A 20,213-nucleotide genomic window follows, 5' to 3' on the forward strand; every position below is an offset into this window, starting at 1 on the left:
CTAGAGAGCCTGTCACATGCCCTTTCAAGAGCTCCAAGCCCCCTCAGTCAGGTCTGTGGGGCTTGAGGAGGGGCAGTGGGCTCCACCTGCCGAGGCCCAGGCTCTCCGCAGTCCTGGGGCTTCCTGGCTGGGAGCCGTGGAGGAAGGGGCTGGCTGATGTCCCCCGACCTGCTGGCAGCTCCTCTCACAGCTCCGGGGCCAGGTTCCTGGAGGGACTCAGGCTGCCCCCTGCTGGAGACTGGGAGAGAGGCAGGAAGGAGCTCCTCACCTAGAAGGGAGGGCCAACGGCAGGGGGCTCCCACTGGGTCTGGGGATGCTCTGCACCTTCACATTCGCTTTCCCAACTCACCCCTGGCCAGATAGGGCCACGTGGCCTGGGGACAGCAAGCGTCCAGTGATGGACATAGGGAGCTTGCGCAGGGAACACGGAGGAGATGGCCGTCGGAGGCCAGTGCCCTCCCCTCCCAGACCCCCACGTTCTTCTAATCCCGTCTGTCTGTTCTTTTTCCTTTAAATTACTGCTGTTGGTGTTCCTTCCTGAAGGTGACTCAGGAGACGAGGGGATCAGGCTGGGGTCGGAGCTGCCTGTCCCCTCCACCGAGGACTGCCGCCGAGGGGCAGGGGCACCATCATGGGAGTGCCCAGAGTTCCCACCATGGCCTGGACAGGGCGCCTGGGAGCCCGGGCCAGACCCCGGCTGCCGACGGGGCAGGAGCTGCAGGGCCACTGGGACCCTGTCCTAGCCAGGCCAGCTGCCGACACAAACAACACACCGCAGTTGGGTTTTTAATTCTTTTTATTGAAGAAAAGAAAAGGAGAGAAAAAATAGATTCCCCACCCTGTGTCTTCCCAAAGTGGGCTTAGTCCTGCCCCTGGGGGCCTCGGGTCCGGGCTGTGCTCTCTGCCTGGGTCTGAGAGGGGCCCAGGGCCCTGGAAGGGAGTGGGGGTCTGGCTGCTTCCCGAGGGGTGGGGGGTGTCTAAAAAATGGAGCCAGGCCAGCGGGCCACACGGGCTGGTCCTCTGCAGCGGAGTCTCAGGTGGGCATCCTGGGGACACTGCCCATCCAGGCCTGTCCGCTGTCCACAGCCCCCCGCCTGCTGGGGCTCGCCCTAGAAGGGCAGAGTCTGAGGCACCTCTGGGCCTCTGGAGCCCTGTGCCTGCCGGGCTGCGCCACCTCCTGTCCTGCGTCTGGCTCTGGTCCCAGCGCCGGCCCTCTGCCTGGCCGTCTGTGCCCTGAGGCCGGGGTGCAGGCCTGGCCTGCGCGCGAGCGTGCCTGTGCCCGTCCTGTGGCCGGAGCGGGCAGAGCAGATCCCTCCTCCTGGCCCAGTGCGGGCCGCCGCCCGCCCACTCAGACCTCCGTCTGGAGGTCGATGATGTCCTGGCCCACCAGCGGGATGGTGGCTCCGGCCTTCTCCCACTCCACGCTCCGCAGCTCCAGGGGCGACGGCGGCAGTGGCTCCAGCTCCTTCTTCACCCAGGCCGGCGTCCCGTGGGCCTTCCGGAGGCTCTCCCAGGGCCGCTTGTTGGGCGTCTGCTGCTTTTCTGGCTGCGGGGCGAGGGGCAGGGGCGCGGGCGAGAGGCAGGGTGCAGCGGGAGGGAGAAGAGGGAGCAGACCAGGTCAGGAGGGCCTTCAGGGAGGGGCCCCACGCACATCTCACCCTACGACTGGCAGGGCCCGGGGCTGGCGGGGGGCGGCTGGGAACCCGCCTGCCCCCACCCTGACCACACCCCTGAGCACCGTGCCAGGCTCACCTGCGTCCTGCCCCTCGGGGTCCAGCCTGGGCCCACCAGGCCGGTCCTCAGGAGAGGCAGAATGAGTGAGGGAGTGAGTGACCAGGTGGGCAGAGTGGGTGTGGACAGCAGGGGAGGCCCCGGGACCCCATGCCGCCCCCGCCCTCCAACCTTGCTGTCGGGGCCCAGCGCCTCCTTGTCCTTCTCAGCCGCGTGCTGCAGCTTCCGGTTCAGGTCCTGGAACATGTCCTGGTGCCGCTTCCGCGTGTGCATGATCTTCTGCAGAGGGAGGCCACTGTCCTGAGCGGGGCCCGGCCGGCCAGGCTGCCCATCTCCAGCCCCGGGGGACAAGGCCCGCCACCGCCCCAACTCCACCTCCCTGCCCGCCCCAGTGCCCTGAGCTGCCTGGTCAGGGGCTGGGTGTGCCCTGCCTGTCCAGGGAGGGGACATCGGCACCCACCTCAAAGTCCAGTTCTGCATACCGCGATTTTCGCCGCTGTGGGGACAAGTTTATGCTCATTTGTTACTGGTTCTCTGAGACTCCCAGACCAGGAGTCCAGGTCCTCCCTGTGGTGAGGGAGGGCCACCAGCCCCTGTCCTGCCTTCAGGGTCCACGCCAGGCCAGAGGGTGTGCCCCGAGGCCTGTGTTCTGGGCAGGCAGCCTTTCCCTGGACTCACTAAGGCCAGCGGGGGCTGGAAGGTGCAGTGGGGTTGCTGAGGTTGAGGGGAAGCTGACAGCAACCGGCTGGCCGACAGGACGGGAGCAGCTCCCTCCCAACGGCAGGACCTGGCCAGCACAGCCCTCCTCTCCTGGCCCCAGGGGCCCGTCTGCCAGCGTCTGGAGGCTGCTCCTCCCACAGGCAGGTGCCAGGGGTCAGGGCTGGGCCAGGGTGTCCAGCTCAGCCAGACCAGCACATGCTGCCCAGGGTCAGAAGGACTGACGAGGGCCACAAGGCTGGGCTCACCCAAGGAGGCCCTCGGCTCCCAGGTGCATCCCCAGAGGCCGAGAGCCGGGAGGGGCAGTGTGTCCTACCCTGACCGGAGTCTCACATCCCACTGGTCAACTCAGACGCCAGGTTGACATGGGGACACTTGCTGCCACAATGCCCGTTCATGAGGAGGCTAGACTCAGCACCCAGGCTGGGGCCTGAGAGGGGACATGGGACAAGAGGCATGGCCAGCATGGGCTGCTAAAAGCTCCCTCTCACTGGGCCTGATGCCCTGGGAGTGGGCCTGAGGGCAGCGGGTCCTGGCCAGCCCTGCCCGGCCAGTGGTGCAGGTAGAAGCCGGCCTGTCAGCCCGGCCCATCTGCTGCTGCTGCTGGGGGCCGGGAGCCTCCCCTGCAGGCCGGGCCACCGCCCGCGCCCCCTAGGACGCCCTTAGACACGGTGCTGAGTGCAGCCCGACCCGCTGGCCCCGCCAGCTCAGCTGGCCCTGGTACCCTCACCTCCAAGGAGCTCACAGACAAGGTGGTGACGTTTTCGTTCTTGGTGACAGTCCCCGAGCTTGGTCCTGGGTGGGCGGAGGGCTCCCCCGTGTCCCCCAGGCTGGAAGGCGCTGGCTCCAGGGTGGGCGGTGGAGGCAGGGGCTGCTGGGGCGGTGGGGGTGGTGGGGGCGGGGGGGGCGGGGGCTGGGCAGGGGGTGCCTCTGGAGGCCCGCTGCCAGGGGGCTCGCGGGTGGGTGGGCTGCGGGTGGGGAAGCCGGCCTCGGGCGCCATGCTCAGGTGTATGAGGCGCGTCTGGGGCATCTGGTCGATGTTGATGCTGTACTTGGGCTCCTCCTTCGGCTTGGGCCGCAGCGTGGCCGTGGCCGTGGGCAGGATCACGTAGCTCGTGTCCAGAGCCTTCTCCTGGGCCCGGCTCAGCTCTGAGTCCAGCTTCTTAAAGATGTCCCCATCGCCAACGAAGGAAGACTTGGGTGCTTTGTCCTTCTTGAGGGTCAGTGAGTGGTTGGGGAAGTCGGGCAGGGGCCCACCAGGGTAGCGGGGCGAGCCATGCAGATGCAGCTTAGACACGTTGGCCGGCAGGCTGTTGAAGGTGGACGGTGGCCCCTTGGCATGGGCCAGCTTTAGCTTCTCCTCCTCAGGCAGTGATGGCCGCTTGAGCGTGCCTGTGATGGTGGCCGTGCGGCAGGCCGCGATGTCCTTGTTCAGCACTGTGGGGTCATGAGAGGCAGATGGGGGTCAGGCTGGCCCCCAGCGGGAGGGCCCAGACAGGCCAGCACCACTTCCCTCCGGTCCCACCTGCTGGCTGGCCTGGGGCACTTGCCCCTGACCCAGGCCTGGTGCAGAGCTGGCCAAGGCTCATATCTTTTCAAGCAAGGCTGGCACCTGGGTGCCCCTCTGCCTGCCCCAGCAAGAAGACAAACAACTGTCACCCACAAGCGGCCTGTCCTAGCAGCTCAGAAGGACAAGCAAGGTGGCCCTACCCAGGAGTGCAGGGACACACCAGGGCGGCAGGTGGAGCAGCCTATTCTGGGGAAGGGGCCCTGGCTGGTCAAGCGTCCTTGCTGCCCAAGGCCTGCTCATGGCTGAGTCGGTGTGGGGAGGATGTGCCAGGATCTGCCCGGGAGGGCAGCAAGCCCAACCCAGGCTCCCAAGCACTCAAGCCTGCACCCTGATGGACGCCTCCTGCCTCCCAGCACCTGGAGCCTGGACGCCTATGCCTGGTCATCTGGTCCCTGGACAGCTGGCCCAGGCTGCCTGCCCTGTGACCGGGGCTTAGCTGGCCCCACCTCCCATCCCACTCCTGATTAACCCACCTCCACTAGCCATTGGAGGGCCAGAGCTTTCCACCACCCAGCGTCCACGGCAGCCTCTCCACACCCAGTGGTTCCATTCTCTAAAGAGCCAGACCCAACCCGGTGCCCCACCCATACTGGCCTGATGGGCTTCTGAGCATATCTGGGTCAGCCCTGGTGTCCACCAGCTGCTCCCTCCATCCCAGCTCACCAGCACCCACTGGTGTTAGCCACCACTTCCTGGGCGCTCCCCAGGCCCCTTGCAGGGTCTAGCCACCTGCGCCTTCCCTCCTGCCGCTGACCCCGGCAGGCCATGCTCCTCCACTGCCCTCTCCACCTGCACCTTCCCCGAGGGTCAAGGCCATCTCAGGAGACACCCAGCTGGGGCTGGTCACTCAACAACGTCCCACGCCCCACGGGCCCAGACACCCCATCGCACCCAGGTGCTCGGCTCGCTGTGCGGCAGGGCTAGCGTCCAGCACTGTGGACGGGTGGTGTGCCTCCCCTACCTGTGCCCAGCACTGGCTATGTAGCCCCCAGCCACTCAGAAGGCACCAAGCACTCTGGGGGCCCAGTGCACACCCCTGCGGCTGGGGTCCACCTGGCGGCAGCTGACATTCACCACCTGGGACTGTCCCAGCCTCATGTCTAGCTCTAGAGAAGATGCCCTAAATACCTGACCAGCCAGAGGGAGCATGATTAGGTGGCCCCTCCACAGATACCCGGTTCCCAGGACACCACTGGAGGAAGCAGACCTCTGTTATCTGACTCTTGGGGGTGGGTTAGGAGCCTTATTAGGCAGACTCTCTTTTTGCTCTTGCTTCCAGGAAGCTCAGCACTAGCCTAGACCCCAGTGGTGGGTCCTCCGCCCTGCCAGCTCAACCTGCCTGTCCTCCAGGCTTGGACGAATGATGAAGTGAAGGCAACACAGAACAGGTGCTCAGGGAGGGTGGGTGGCAGGAGAGGGTGGCGAGGGGTGGCAGGGTTTCATGCACAGTTCCCAGCCTCGCTGCCCGGGAGGAGGGTGCAGGGGAGTCAGGCAGGTGCAGGAGAGCTGCACTGGCCAACCGTCAGGGGCTCAGGGACAGGTTTCTGGAGCGCCCTCAACAGCACCACAGCTCTCCTGCAGCCTCGGGGGTGTGAGGGACAGGGGCAGGGTGCCAGCAGAGGGCGAGGACAGATGAGCACACAGACGCTGGGCAAAGAGAAGGAAGCAGTGGGCCGACCCGGCCACCTGCCGTCTCACCTGTCGGTCGCTCACCTGATCTACAGGCCAGATCCACATCCTTCTCAAAGTCAGTCTGCAAGACAGAGGGTGGGCAGGGGTGAGGGCCGGGGGGCGGAGGGGCTACTGCTGCAGGGAGGCCTGGAGGGCCACACACAAGGTGCCCAGGCGCTGACGCGCTGTCACCAGGCGCCCAGGCCACGTCTACAGAGTCCCCGCAGGCCTGGGGGTGGTGTGGACGTGACTGGGAACAAGTGCTCCTGTCTGTGTCAGTGTCTGTGTGCGTGTGGCGTGTGGCGTGGCAGCGTGAGCGTACGTGTGCGTGTTTCCTTGTTTGTTGTTTGCGTCTGTGTCTGCAGGCCGCCTGTGTTCTTCTAAGCCCCCACGGAGCAGCTGGCCAGCCCTGCTGACCGCAGCCTCCAACCCCAGGCCAGGAGCAGCCTCGGGGTCTGGAGCACCTCCTCTCCTGGGCCCCTGCCATGGTGCTGGGGCTGAGGCAGGAAGGCCAGGGGCCAGGGACAGGCAGAGCAAAGGAGGGACGCCAAGGTGGTGACGGCCACCACTGGCCATCCTTTGAGCAGGGGCCTGGTCCCCATGAAAGCAAGGAGGGCAGCAGCCGAGGAGAAGGGAATGACACCCAGGCCCTTGCTCTCAAACCTGGACGCTCCTTCCCTGCAAACACAGGTCAACAGGAAGATGAATCTTCCCACTAAGGTCAGGGGTTAGCCAGGAGAAGCCTCAGGAAGGGGCTGTGTCTCAAAGTGACCCAGTATCTGCCGGAAAGCCTGACACTGCCCCTTTCTGGATGGAGAAGCCTAGGCCATCGTGGGGATTTGGAGGCCCTGCCTGGGCAAGAGAAGGCCTAGGCTCGAGCTGCCAGCTCCAGGCCAGGGGCCAGAGGGGCTGGGGGATCCTGGTTGAGCCTGGGGGCACTGGGCTGCCAGGAGTCAGGGTCTGAGGGTGGCGGGCAGTTTCAGTGTCCATGGGGGCCTGATGTGGGCAGCTGCACAGAGGCCTGGTGCTCAGGAGGCCCTGAGCTGGTGGCCTCGCAGGGGCCTGTGTGCAGTCCTAGAAGGGGCAGGCTAAGAGCCGGGCAGGGCCTCATGCTCAGCTGGACGTGGCATGGACGCCAGCTCCACCCTTCCCGGCCTGAAGCTCTGGATGGGGGTTCACCTTGGAGAGCCTCAGTTTCCTCAAATGTAAACTGGGCTCAGGGCTCCTCTAATGGGCTGCCTCTGCCCAGGGCAGCTCCGGGCCCAGGGAGGACTCTGAGGTTCCCAGTGGGGGTGCCTATGCCCCGGCTCCCAGTCCTACCATGAGCTGGGCATGGCCGTTCTGGAAGGAGCCCCCCGAGTCCCCGTTGCCCTCCTCCTGGCGATCCACCACGCGGCACTTCACGGCGTCCTGGACCTGGGGGAGGGAGTGGGGAGCGTCAGTGTACAGCAGGGCCCGGGGACATGGCAGCTCTGGGGTGCCCGGGAAGGGGGCGGGGGGAGGACTGAGAGGAGTGGTGGAGGAGGGGACAGGACATGTCCACAGCAGGCCATGGCCTTTCTCTTCATCTCTGAGACACTCTCGTGCTCTCTGTGGCATAAGAATGAAGAAACCTGGAGCCCCCTGGCTGAACGCTGCAGGCCCTGCTGGCCGGAGTCGGGCAAGGACTTCCAGTGGCCTCAGACCTGTCCTTCATCCCCAAAGCCTCTTCTCTGAGGCAGGCAGACGGAGGGGGGTCCCTGCAGGTGGACCGGCCTGCGCCTCCTCCAGCAACACTCTCCACTGAAGGGACCTCAGCCATGTGGGTGGGGCTGCAGCTTCTGCCTGTCCTGTCCACGTGGCCAGCAACTGCCAAAGGAGGCGGAGATCGGAGGTCCAGGGGTGCTTCGTGAGGTTCCAGGCAGCTCTGAGCCAGGGCCAGGCTCCACGGCGATGCTCTGCCCACCCTCTGGGCTCTCTGCCTGCTGCTTGACGAGGTCTCAGAGATGTCTGTCCAGCCCCCGCCCCGGCCTCACCCCTGCCACCTCTGCGGCTGCCGCCCTCAGGTCTGAACTCCCAAGCTGCTCTGTCCTTGGGGTGTCCTTGCTCTTTCCTCCTCACAGGCCGCTCTTCTTTGTTCACAAAGCCAAGCAGCCAGGACAGGGGCCGGAGGCAAGATGGTGACCTCGGAGCAGACTGCAGCCCCAAGGCCATGCCGGGCCAGAATGGCTGTTGGCAGGCGGGCAGCCGAGCACCTGGCCATGGTGCCGCTGAGAATCAAGGGCACGAGCAGATCTCTGGGGCCAGGCAAGGCACTGGTAGTGCTCCGTGGTCAGGGTGAGTGGCCGTTCGGGATGGCAGGGCGGGGCTCTGGGGAGTTCCTTCCTCCCGTGGGGGCTCTTCGGTTCCCCCATGCCGTTTCTGCCGGCTCCTCCCTCAGCATCCTCAACCTCAGTGGCCGCTTGACGGGCTGTCAGGGGCGGGGGCTGCAGGCGGGGGCTTCCAGAGGGGCCACCAGCTGCAGCATGGAGCCCGGAACTTTAGGTCCCCTCCTCTTTCCCACTGGCAAGTTCACGTTTGTCCAGAGGGGTGGGCTCAGGGTCAGTGTGGACTGACCAAGGGGCACTCCACGTTGATGCCCATCGTCAGGGCCTTTTGGTGCACTCTTCCAGGGCAGTGCAGCCCAGCTGGGGAGGCCACGTGCCCTGACGTCCAAGAGGGACAGGATCCGCGGCTCCAGAGGGTCCTCCCTTGGTCTCCTGAGATCCTGGGAGGGGCCCTCGGGCAGCTCTCTGGGCTTCGGTGGCCTGGAGTTAGCTGCCTGCTGCAGTCTCTCAGGTCATGACCTCTCCTCTTGCAGCCTGACCTTCCAGGGCTGGGAGTGCCACGGCCTCCCTGTCGAGTGTCCTCCCTCATCTATGAGCTTCTGAAGAGTCCGCCTGCCACTGTCCTAGGAGGTTCTGGGGAGAAGGGGAGGATTGGGCCCTTCTTGCCCCCGCAGCCACATCCTGGTTCTGAGCCACGTAGGAGTCCTGTCCCTAGGTCACGACGCACGTCCTCCCACACTCCAAGCTCTCAGGGGTCTGGATGGGACCCTTTCTGCTGCCCCCGGCCAACAGGCCACTCAGACTTGGTTGGTCCAGACAATGCCAAGAGCATCTGCTACCAGCTCCCTTGTTCAGCAGGCTCTGCAAGGATGGAGCCCCAGCTGCCTCCGTCACCCTGCACGCCGAGGGTGTCCTGGAAGCTGTCCTGGCCCAAGGCGGCCATTCGTGGCAGCCCTGGCTCTGTGGAACTGCGTGTGGACGCTCCTGCCCGGCCAGGTCCCTGCAGCCGACAGGAGTGGGGGGCCCCAGAAGCGGTGTCTCCCTGCTCCCTCCGCAGGGCGGGCAGGGCAGGACCTGGGTACAGAGGGCCACCCACCTCTCGGCGTAGGATGCAGTGCACCATCACAATGACAAAGCCCTCCAGCGAGTCGAAGACCGCGAAGAGGATCTGGAAGAGGGCGGAGCGGCGGTCCGTGACGGCCAGCACAGCCGACATCCAGGTCAGCGCCAGCAGCGGCAGCACCACGCAGGAGCTCCACAGGGAGGCCCTGGGGACGGACGGCGTCAGCTGCCCCTCCTGCCCGCCTCCCCGCCCCGCCCACCGCCCGCACTCGGCCCTGCCCTCTCCCCAGTCGCTGGGGTCCTGGCCCCTGGGGCTGCAGCAGAGCCCAGTGGGAGCCTCCCCGAGGCCCAGAGCTCTGAGGGGACCTGGGGACTCAGGAAGAGGTGGAGAAGCTCTCTGGGAGAGTCCAGGCTCCTCACAGGGCGGGGTGGCCGACTGGAATGGGTCAGGAGGGAGAGGGCGAGGTAGGGAGGCCCCGGTCCAGCTTCCAGGGCCAGGGAGCAGAGACCCAGGCCTGACAGCAGGGCAGGAGGCCACTGGGGAGGGAGGGAGGGAGGCAGGAACTCAGAGAGGGAGGGACAGAAACTGAGGGACACACAGGTGAGCAGTCAGACAAGCCCAGAGGGCCAGAGGACAGACAGGGACAGACAGGGACAGAGAGACGGCGGCGTTTCCTCCTCTCCGGCTGCGGCTGCGCACCCACCCTCTGGAGCCCAGTGCCCTACCTGTGGACCGGCCTGAGCTGCCCTTGCCCCTGCACTCAGCCAGGGACGGGGCACCTTGGCTGCAGGCACACCACCCTACAGCCCTCTTGCTCCCACACCAGGGGTGCCACGCTGCCTCAGGGCTGCGGGACACGCAGGAGCAGGCAAATGACCCCGCCCCTGCACTGGAGTGACCCTCGGGGACCTGGGGCCTGGGGACCACTGCTGAGTCTGCTGCCTGCCTGGGCCAGGCTCCCGAGCTGCTGGCACTCGGGCACCAGGGCCACTTGCTCCCCTCTCCTTTAGGAGTTACCTTTCTGTCTCCCAGAAAGAGCAGCAGAAGGGCAGCGGGAGGACTGGACAGACAGTGGGTCTGGGTGTGGGTCAGGGGCAGCAGGCTGCTGGGCAAGAGGCTGGGAGGCCTGGAGTTCAGCTAAAGGAGCCCCTGATCAGGGGGGCTTGGCACAGGTCGTCTAGCCCTGAGGACCCCTGTGGGCTAAGGGGACACTTCCCATCCTCATCCGTCAATCTCAGGGGCCCTGCAGAGCTGGCCACACCTGTCCCTTCCCCTCGTCCTCTCCCCCAGGCCCAACCCTCATGGCAGGCCAGCCTTGTTCCTTTCCAAGGGTGCTGTCCGGGGGAGTTGCCTGCTCTTAGCCAGCACCTAGTGGGGTGTCCAGGACAGGCTCCCTTGCTCCTGCCCCAGCCAGAAGTTCCAGGATCTCAAGGACAGCTCCCTGGTCACCCACCCTCTGGTTCAGGCCAGGAGCGGCCAGGCGGCCTCCACCTCTCCCTCCCCAGACACAGCACAGGCCCCCGGAATTAGGGCTTACGTGGCCCTCACCGACCCACACTACTGCAGACTCCCTCAGGCACTATTCACTGGGCCTTCTGTGCCAGGCACAAACCCCCAACGCCAGGGCCCTAGGCCTGGAGTCTGCCCTGCTGGGTGGGCAGGCAGCCGCTGCCCCTCCGCTCCAGGCTGCACTGCCTGCTCATTCCACATCCCCGAGACAGGCACAGCACGGCACCCGCTGGCCTGCACAAGTGCCCACGCATCCCCAAGGGCTCTGGGCCTCGGTTTCCTACTAAGGTGGAGTGTCTGGCAACCTGTCTTCTCCCTTCTCAGCCCCCCACGTCACCTTCCCTGACTGCCCACAGGGGGCAGCCTCCAGGCCTGACACTTACAGTCCATCTTCCCCAGGCTGGCAGATGGCTGGGCTTGGTGACCACATATTACCCCCAGCCTCTGCAGCTTCACAAACACCTCTACCCACAGGCTGGGAGTCAGATGTCTTGAAGTGTGGGGCGATCTGGGCAGAGCCTGGGGGTGCCACCCCATCTCCTGCCCGGCTGAGGTTCTCTAAGGCTTCCTCAGGCTACAGCCGAGTTTCCCACAGCCTCCCACCTGGGGTGGGCCCTTCACCCAGCAAGGCTGCTAACCCCAAACACCTGGCCCTCCCCGAGCAGGATGCCCTGTCTCTCAGCCAGTGTGGGACCCAGGCGTGACGGCAGGTCACACAGCTAGGCTGGCCTTGTGCCTCACCCGCCTGTCAGTGCAGGGTAATCCTGCCACATCTCTGCATCCAGCTCGCCTCCTGCAGGCCCATGGCCCTGGCCCTCTCTCTTAAGGCTCCTAAAATCCTGGGATCCAGGGCCCAGCTCAGGAAGCAGAAGGGCCTGGTGGGTAAGGGTCTAGGGGCTTGGCCATCACTGCGACTTGAGGAAGCCGGAGGCCTGGACGCTCCACCCTCAAGCCTGCCCACCTGAACCCACACTGCCCAGCACTGCTCAGAGCCTCTCTGAAAGCCAGTCTGCCATCGGCCACTGACTCCAAGCCCGGCCACCGGTTCCCTTGGCTGTGGCGACATTACACACATATGCACACACTCACACTCACGTGCACACCTCTAACACATCTTCACAGGTTCAATCACACACACCCATACACTTAGATGCTTATACAACTACACACACCCCACACATGCACGTTCACCTCCACCCACTCTCACCTCATGTGACACTAGCACACAGCACACATGCACCCACTCTTACACATGTGCACACTAGCACACACTGTGTACATGCCATCACCCTTAGACATGCTCTTGCTCACACTCACATCACAGTTTCACACTCATGCATCCCCACACAGCCCAGGCTCCCTGCCCTCCTGTGCCCATGGAGGCAGGCCAGTGCCTCCTGTGCCCAGGATCTGGCCAGCAGCATTTCTGGGGTGTGACCAGGAAGCAGTAGCAGCCAGCCCCACACCTGGCCCAGGCCCTCGAGGGGTGGCCGTGCTGCCATCACCACCACCACTGGCCTGGGTCACTCTGCCTCCCGCCCGCCTTGCTCACGGCACAGAGCCCAGTGCCTGGAACATGGAAGAGAGAGCCTGGGGAGGGGGTGAGGCAGGGCAGAGGCCCCGAGGAAACCTGGGGTCAGCGGCCTGGAGAGAGCAAGAACACAGAACACAGACGTGAGCGGGGGCAGGGCGGCAGGCGCCCCTTGGCGGGCAGCCAGGCACTAACACGGCACTGCTGGAGACGTCGCGGGAGGCATCGGCAGCACGGGGGACTCCGCACTCGGCACACTTGAGGGCGCGCCCGAGGGGGGCCTGGGGCAGCTGACTGCAAGTGAAACCAAAGGCTGAAACAGAAGCAAACACGTCTCATGGAGACCCACGGGGCAGAGGGAGACCAGCCAGCGGTCCCCGGGGCTCGTGCCGCCCAGGGCCCCGGCTGGGGATGTGGAGCTGGTGTGGGCAGGGCTCCTGCTGCCTGGGGGCAGCTGGGTCTGGTGCCCAGGATGAGCTGACCGGTAGGCGCATCTCTCCTGGAGTTTGCACAAGCCAGCACACGCCCGAGGGAGGCCCCTGCCACCCTCCTCTCCTCCCTGGGTACGGAAGCTGGGCTGCCTGCTTGCTGAGCAGGGGTAGGCATCCGCCTGCTGTCCCACGGGGGCCAGGCGCTGAGGGTGGGTGGACGGGGGAGCCCTCCTGTCTGGGAGCTGACCTGGGCAGTGGCCCCTCATCGTGGAGGTGTGCCACCTCTGCACGAGCACCCAGGGATGTGTGTGCCTTCCACCTCTGTGGCGAGGCCAGGCCGCAGCCCAGGAGGCCCAGGCTACAACCATGCCAGCTCCAGCTATCTGCCCTCCTAGGCCTCAGCAGGCCCAGCCCCAGGGGAGTCGGCTTCAGTGGCAGGCAGGCACGGGCAGCGCTCTGCAACGCAGCTTCTGCACTGCACAGATGCAGCCAGAGTGGCCGTCCTCGGTCCTGGCTGTGCAGCCTAGGGCCGCTCTGGGGTGTGACCGCCCATCCTGGAGCGCGTAAGGTGGGGTGAGCAAGGCCTAGCGGAAGCCTGCCGCGACCTCTGTGCCCAGACTGGGAGCCAGGGCCCAGTCACCGGCACACAGCTCAGTGAAGAAGCTCCCAGCCTGCTTGGTGGCTGCCAACCAGGACCAGGGACCAGAACCCACTTGGCACCCCAGGGGAGACTCTGCCGCTTCTGTCCAATGAGGCGAGTAGGAGGAGCCAGGAAGAAAGAGACAGAGACAGAGAGAAAGAGAGACACCAAGCAAGACTGGCACAGAGGGGAGAGGACACGGGTGGGGCCCCACGCAGATGCCAGTGGCAGAACAGACAGGCAGCAGGCAGAGGGAGGGAGGAGGGCTCACAGGGGCAGGGCGGGCTCCCCCCAACTCTGGCTGTGGCCAGCCTGCCCCCCAGAGCACCAGGCACTGTGGGCCCTCTGAAGGAGCGTGACTCCTGCTGACCCTTCCTCCCGTGCTGAAGGCCCACAAGAACAGTCAGCTGCACAGACAGGTAAGGTCCTGCCTCAGGGCCACACGGCCAGCCTGGTGGGGAAGGGTGCCCAGCACGGGAGGGTCTCTGTGGGCAGTTTCGCTGTTCCTGGGGATCCTAAGGGCCCCGCCCTGTCACCGTCAGATGGGGAACTGAGGCACAGGGCGAGGCAGGAGCAGCTGTGTCTACGCTTCAGTCCCCCCTGCCTGGGCCCCCACCCCTGCAGTGCCACGCTGAGTGATGGGCACCTCCAGCTGTGGGCTCAGGGACTGGCAGCCCAGAGTGTGCAGGGTGCCGCGGCGGCCCAGGCCTACCCTGCCCGCTCCTTCAGCTTCTTGTCGGTGATGCCATCTTTGGACACGAGTTTGTTGAACACCAGGATCCCGATCACCATGTTCACCTGCCAGGCAGAGAGCAGAGGTGTGGGCAGCGCCACCCACGCGCCCCAGCCCACAGCGGCCACACCCCTGGGGCCCTCAGCTCAAGGGCCACCTCCAGTGCTTCCACCAGGTGGCCCCCAGTGCCAGCCAGGCGAGGGGCCTCAGTGGGCCCAGTCCAGCTGCTGTCCATGCAGAACCTCGCCTCCTCCACCCCACGTGCCAGTGCCTGCCCCTCCCAGTCTCCACTGTCAGGGAACGCACCTCAGACACTCTCACCAGCTCATCCTGGGGACCCCTCTCTGACCTCTCTGCTCTCCCCTTGCCCACCACCTCCCCTGGGCACTCGCACCCTGGGAGGTTCTTGGGGGCTCAGGTATGTCTCCCAGGCTGCTCCCCAAGCTACTAATTCCCAGAGGGCCCACACGAGTCCGTGCCTCTGCTGCAATGAGACACGTCCCCCTCACAGTATCGCCAGACCCCCACTCACTGCAGCAGAGCTCGTGAGCTCCTGGGGCCCGCTCTATGGAAGGAACCTGGCGACCCACCCAGAGGCCAGCGCTGCTGACGCTGTCCCCATTGCTTGGCAGGCTCAGGATCCCACACAGGGACTGCCCCCAGGAGCTCCGAGAACAGGAGGTCCCCAGGAGACACAGCGAGGGAGCACCTGGCCTAGGTAAGGCCATCCTTCCTGGGCAGCTCACTGGCCACCAGGACTACGTCAGGGACGTGCAGCAGGCCCTGGACCATAGCACACAGGCCAGCAGGGATGGTCCCTGACTCTTCAGCCCCTCCCTGGTCCCCAGGTGCCTGCCATTAAACAATGCCTGGTCTTGCTGGCCAAGGCCACTGTGGATGCCCTGCTCCAGCCCCTCCCACTCGGGCACCTTCAAGGAATAAAGAACAGGGATTCTGGTGGCCAGGCCTGTGAGAAGGGCCTGGGACTACCTGTGGAAGCCGCCCACGTTGGCACTGACGCAGCCCAGGATCCCCCGACCCATGCCCTGCAGGGCCTGCCATCCAGTGCCCAGCGTCCACCTGTCTGACACATTCAGCGTGTGCTGTGCCCCACCAGAAGGTGGGGAGGGGGGATATGGGTCAGAGACAGAGAAGTGCCCACCCCAAGCTGGACCTAGCATCTTGATGCTCTGCTCTTCTCGCAGCACCAGGAGGCAGGCACAAGAGCCGGGCTCAGAGCTGGGTGGGCCCAGCAGAGGCCAGCGACCCCAGGCAGGTCCTCCAGTCCCAGTCCCCCAGTCCATCTGCTTGGGGACACCAGCCTTGGGCACCAGGTGCTAGTTTTATGTCTCTCACAAAACAAATGGACAGGAAACTCGAGAACCATGAAGGGAGGATCCCTGGCACCTACTAAGGGGAAGCCCTGGCCTCTGTGCCCAGCTCTAAAAGCTGTGTGGTGGGCACACATGCGGAGGCCTGGCCTGCATGTTCCCAGCGGCTCCAGCTGTCTGTCTGTCCATCTGCCCCCACCCACCCCTCACTCACCAAGCCTGCTCGGACCTCCTGACAGGGGTACGGGGCCACGGTCAGGCCAGCTGTGCCACAGGGACCCAGTAACACCCTGGCCTACCCCAGCACCCTGGGGGCAAGGTCGAAGCAGGGCAGGAGGAGCTGCCCACTCAAGGTCAGGGCTACCCCAGGTGGGCACTCCCAGGTCAGCCAAGGATGAGGAAGAGGCCCAGGCCCAGGGTCAGTACCAGCACAACGGCAGCAGCTGGTCCCACGAAGGCGTACAGAAGTCCCCCCTCCAGGGAGAGCCAGCAGCTGCAGGGAGAGAGGCTGTGAGGGCCACCTGCCCTCTAGGACAAGAGGAGCAGCACCTAGTGAGCACCTCCTGCCCTCGGGGCACTTCACACACTTGGCTGTGCGATCCCCAGGAGCCCCAGAGGGCCAATGTCATCCTGGCTTCAGATGGAAAAAGGCCCAGCATCGGGGACACGCCTGCCCAGAACCACGCGGCAGGGTCCAGGCCAGCAAGACCATGGGCCTCCTGCTCTGGTCACGATGCACCTGGCCTGGCCCTTCCCACTTATCAGCCCCCCATCCCCCTCACTGGAGACCACCAGGTGCCCATAGAACCATCTCTGTGGGACACTGGGCTGCTACAGGGCACCCCTCTGGCCGGCAAGTGTCCACGGAGCACACTCATCCTCACCCTGGAAAACCCATCGCAGCTTCCCCACCCACCCCTCCTCTCATCTCTGGGGCAGGCCACATTTCCCGCCCGGCACTCACCAGGCTGGGCTCCAAGCCATCTGCACCGAAGCCTGACCCCCGCGCCGCCCGCTCGGGGCTCCCCAGCAAGCTGCCGCTACACCCCTGGGCCCCACAGAGCCACGCCCGTCTGCCCAGGGGGCCTCACTCCCCACCTGCCCCACCCCGCCACCCTGCCGCACTCTGCCTGCCCCAACTCCCCTCCTGAGCCCAGGCCCTCTTCCCCACCAGGGGAACCCATACTGCCTTTAAAATAAGCCCCAGGTGCCCCAGCTCAGCATTGAAGGCCCCAGGACCTGGCCCAGATGACCCTTTAAAAGGCCCTCAGAGACCGCATCTGTGAAGTGGACCCTGCCCCTGCCTTGCCCCACAGGCTCATGGGAGGGAACCTGCTGAGCTGTCCGGGGCTCAACACCTGTGGAGGGTGCGGAGGCCAGGGACTATGTCCCAACAAGAAGGTGCACTTGAGGGTCTGCTGGCCCCGCCCATTTCTCTCAACTCACTGCCCACAGCTGGGCAGGAGCCAGGGCCTGCCCAAAGGCTCAGCTTCCACCCAGGGCCCACCCTCCCCGAGTCTCCCTGGGACAGCACCCGGCCAGACAGGGCAGAGGGCATGGCAGCCCTCACCCTCCTGGATGGTCAAAAGTCAGGGGTCCGGGTGGTGTCACCATGTCCCCACCTCCCTGACTCACTAGTTCATGGTGCTGTACCCTCTGGCCTTGGTGAATCCCACAGAAATGGCCACCACCAGCGCAGGGAGCCCTGCAGAAGGACAGAAGAGCCGGTTGGCCATGCTGAGCCCTGCCGAGGGCGCAGCAGGGACATGTCTCAAACCCCAGAGGACAGTGTGTGAGGGGTGGACAGGAGGTCGCTGAAGGAGAGGGCTGGGGGACAGGACGGCCGGGCACACCTGGGTCTCACGGAGCCAGGAGGCGTGTTTTATGTAAGCCTGTTCTAGTACTGCTCAGAGCACTCCTGCTGAAGAGCTGCCTGCTCTCTGAAGGTCACCTTGAACTGGGCAATCTGAATGGACCCGGCAAAGAGGGAGGAGCCCGGGGCTCAGGAAGACTCACAGGGGAGGGCGGGTGGAGAGGGCCGCAGGACAGGAAGGAGAGCAGGGGCAGACTCAGAGAGGGTAGCCCACCCGCTGGCCAACACCCGCCCTGTGGACGCTCACCCCAGCCCAGGCAGAGGAAGCGCTTGCGGATGAGCCGGTTCCGCAGGCGGCCGGTGACCGCCATGTAGGACTGCCAGGCCTCGGTGAGCACCCAGCAGAAGGAGGAGAGGAAGAAGAAGTGCAGGAAGGCCGCGACCAGCGTGCACACCACCTGGGGGGTGGGCAGGGCCGGCAGGGCTGGGCAGGCGCTCACCGCCCCTGGTGCCGGCGCCCCCAGCACCCAGCGTCCCCAGCTGTGACCAGGCCAAGTCCCCAAGCAGGAAGCAGCTGAGGGGTGACCCAGTCCCTGCCGAGATGGGTGCTGAAACCTAAGGCTGAGGGTGGGTGACTGCCAGGGACAGACCCCTCCTCCCAGCTTCTACCAGACGCCAGCCAGGAGCCTACTTGTGCAGTGCCTCTGTCCCCTACAGGTGGGGCGGCTCCTTGAGGAAGAAGAGGCTCCCACCTGAGGTCTGGGCTGCCATGTTGAGTGGGAGGGGCAGCAGCACAGGGCACTGAGCGAGGGCAAACCAGCAGCCCCACTGGGAGCTTCCAGACTCAGGGCTGGCTGGAGGAGGCCCCTGCTGCGGGACCAACCACCCCACCTGAAGACACTGGAAGACACTGGGACGTGCACATGACGGCACAAGGCCACCTACCTTGTTGCGGGTCTGAGTCTGCCCAATGAGGATGAGGGCATTGGAAGAGATGATGGACAGGCAGAAGTTGATGAGGATGACTGAGCGCTCTGAGCGGATATACCTGTGGGCGAATATGGGGCCTGAGGTTAGCCTTCTCTTCACAAGAGCTAGGATCCTCAGCCCAAGACCAGAGCCCTACCTACCTCCTCCACGCAGTCACTGTCACCATCACCACCACTATTCCCCTCACTACTTCAAGAACACCACAACCACCACCATCACACCCTTAGTACCACCACCAGCACTACCACCACCATCACCGTCACCACCACCACAACCATCCCCACCCTCATTACCACAACCTCACCACTCCCACCACCACCACCACCATCACCGTCACCACCACCACAACCATCCCCACCCTCATTACCACAACCTCACCACTCCCACCACCACCACCACCATCACCGTCACCACCACCACAACCATCCCCACCATCATTACCACAACCTCACCACTCCCACCACCACCACCATTGTCACCACCACAAACCTCACCACCACCATCACCAGCACCAGTATCACCACCACCATGACCACCACCATCAGGATCAGTACCACCATCATCACCACCACAACCATCACCACCACCATCACCACCAGTATCACAACTACCACTCTCACTATCACCATTATAATCACCATCACAACAATCATCACTACCACCATGATCGTATCACCATTACACCGCCATCACCACACTACCCCTCACTATTACCATCACTATCACCACAACAACCATCACTACCGCTACCATTATATCATCATCACCTCTACTGCCACCACAACTACCACCTCTACAATCACCACCACCATAATCACCATCACCACCATCACATGAACACCATTATCACCATCACCATCAGTACCATCATCACTACCAACACCATCATATCACTATTATCACTATCACCACCACCATCACCGTCACCACCACAACCACCATATCAACACCATTATCACCACCACCATCACCATCAGTACCACCATCACCATCAGTACCACCATCACTACCAACACCCTCCACCATTATCACCATCACCACCACCATCACCATCACCACCAACACCATAATTACATGGCCATTATCACCACCATCATCACCACTAGCCCTTGGTACCTAGATCCACTCAGGTTGAGAGCAGAAGGTTCCTGGCTGAGCTTTGGGGGGCCCTGACACAGCTCTGAAGTGCTACATGACCTTGGGTGTTTCATATCCCTCTCTGGATCCCGATTCCTCATGGACCCATCAGAACTGTCCCTGCCTGCAGCTGACAGGGGCGTTGGGACAGTCAGTAGGGCTCTGAGGAAGGTGCTCTGACAACCTCAGGAGCAAAAGCTCTGTGAGCCAGAGCTGGAGCTCGGGGCCCCCCAGCCCTAACCCCGAACTTCTGGGGGCCCCGGTTCCCAGGGGAAGAGCTATGGGAACACCGATGCCGTGGCCCCCTGCAGATCCCAGGAGAGGAGCAGAGGATGCTCTGCTTTGGGGCAGGATAGCAGAGGGTGCCTGCTGCTAATGGCCACCCAGTCACCAGGAGAGTGCCTGTCTCCCTCCCCACCCAGCCCACATTGACCTCTTACTGCCGGACCCCAGGCGGTGGCCAGGCCATCAGTTCCAGTTACTGGCTAACAACTTGCTGCCTGGAGAGCAGAAGGGGCAGGCGCGGGGGCCGCACACCCTCTGGACATCCTGGGTGGCTGCCTCGCAGCGACCTTGAGCTTACCCTTCTTGCTCTAAACTACTTGATGGGTGGGAACCAGGGAGGCCTAGATTTAGATGGTAGAGAGACTGGCCACTCAGCCACCTGGTCACAGACCTACAGTTAAGGACACACCGCTGTGACTACCCAGCCCCATGCTCTGACCCAAGCCTGCATCTGCCATGCACCCTGGCTCCACCTGGCCCCACCCGAGTGTGCACACCACCTGGTGTGCACGGGGTGGACAGACGGGGCCCGTCGCAGGTCTGGGGTTCTTATGCTGAGCCCCTGTGGCCTCGAGGGAAGGAGCGTGGGGCAGGGCAGTGGGAGAGGTTCTGAGCCCTGAGCTGCTCCCAGGCTGTGGTCCCAGGAGCTATGGCCTTGCAGGTCCCATGTGAGGACACACAGGGGTATTAGGTGACCAAGAAGACTCGGTGGGCAAGGGGCAGGTGCTTCACGTGCACCTGCCGTGGGGCTTGGG

General features: G+C 64.5%; 1 protein-coding gene across 8 annotated transcripts in view; it reads right to left on the bottom strand.

The window, feature by feature from the left end:
- Positions 1-778: 778 nt before the first annotated feature.
- The window catches only part of Adgrb1 (adhesion G protein-coupled receptor B1), a 73,316-nt gene continuing 53,881 nt past the window's right edge, over positions 779-20,213 (bottom strand). For 3 of the 8 annotated variants that reach the window (XM_078016598.1, XM_078016597.1, XM_078016604.1), the window contains 13 exons: positions 17,992-18,094; positions 17,354-17,504; positions 16,869-16,938; positions 15,660-15,726; positions 13,882-13,967; positions 12,294-12,392; positions 9,092-9,263; positions 7,010-7,105; positions 5,717-5,771; positions 3,179-3,885; positions 2,192-2,227; positions 1,903-2,010; positions 779-1,546 (listed from right to left, as the gene is read on the bottom strand). In XM_078016598.1, coding sequence (XP_077872724.1) covers positions 1,349-1,546; positions 1,903-2,010; positions 2,192-2,227; positions 3,179-3,885; positions 5,717-5,771; positions 7,010-7,105; positions 9,092-9,263; positions 12,294-12,392; positions 13,882-13,967; positions 15,660-15,726; positions 16,869-16,938; positions 17,354-17,504; positions 17,992-18,094 — 1,948 coding nt within the window. In that variant the 3' untranslated portion in view covers positions 779-1,348. The remainder of the gene's footprint in view (positions 1,547-1,902; positions 2,011-2,191; positions 2,228-3,178; positions 3,886-5,716; positions 5,772-7,009; positions 7,106-9,091; positions 9,264-12,293; positions 12,393-13,881; positions 13,968-15,659; positions 15,727-16,868; positions 16,939-17,353; positions 17,505-17,991; positions 18,095-20,213) is intronic. The other 5 variants (XM_078016602.1, XM_078016601.1, XM_078016599.1 and 2 more) reach the window with 4 other exon arrangements.

The sequence above is a fragment of the Ictidomys tridecemlineatus genome, chromosome 7 (assembly GCF_052094955.1).
Source record: "Ictidomys tridecemlineatus isolate mIctTri1 chromosome 7, mIctTri1.hap1, whole genome shotgun sequence".
In the NCBI taxonomy this organism is placed as follows: Eukaryota; Metazoa; Chordata; class Mammalia; order Rodentia; family Sciuridae; genus Ictidomys; species Ictidomys tridecemlineatus.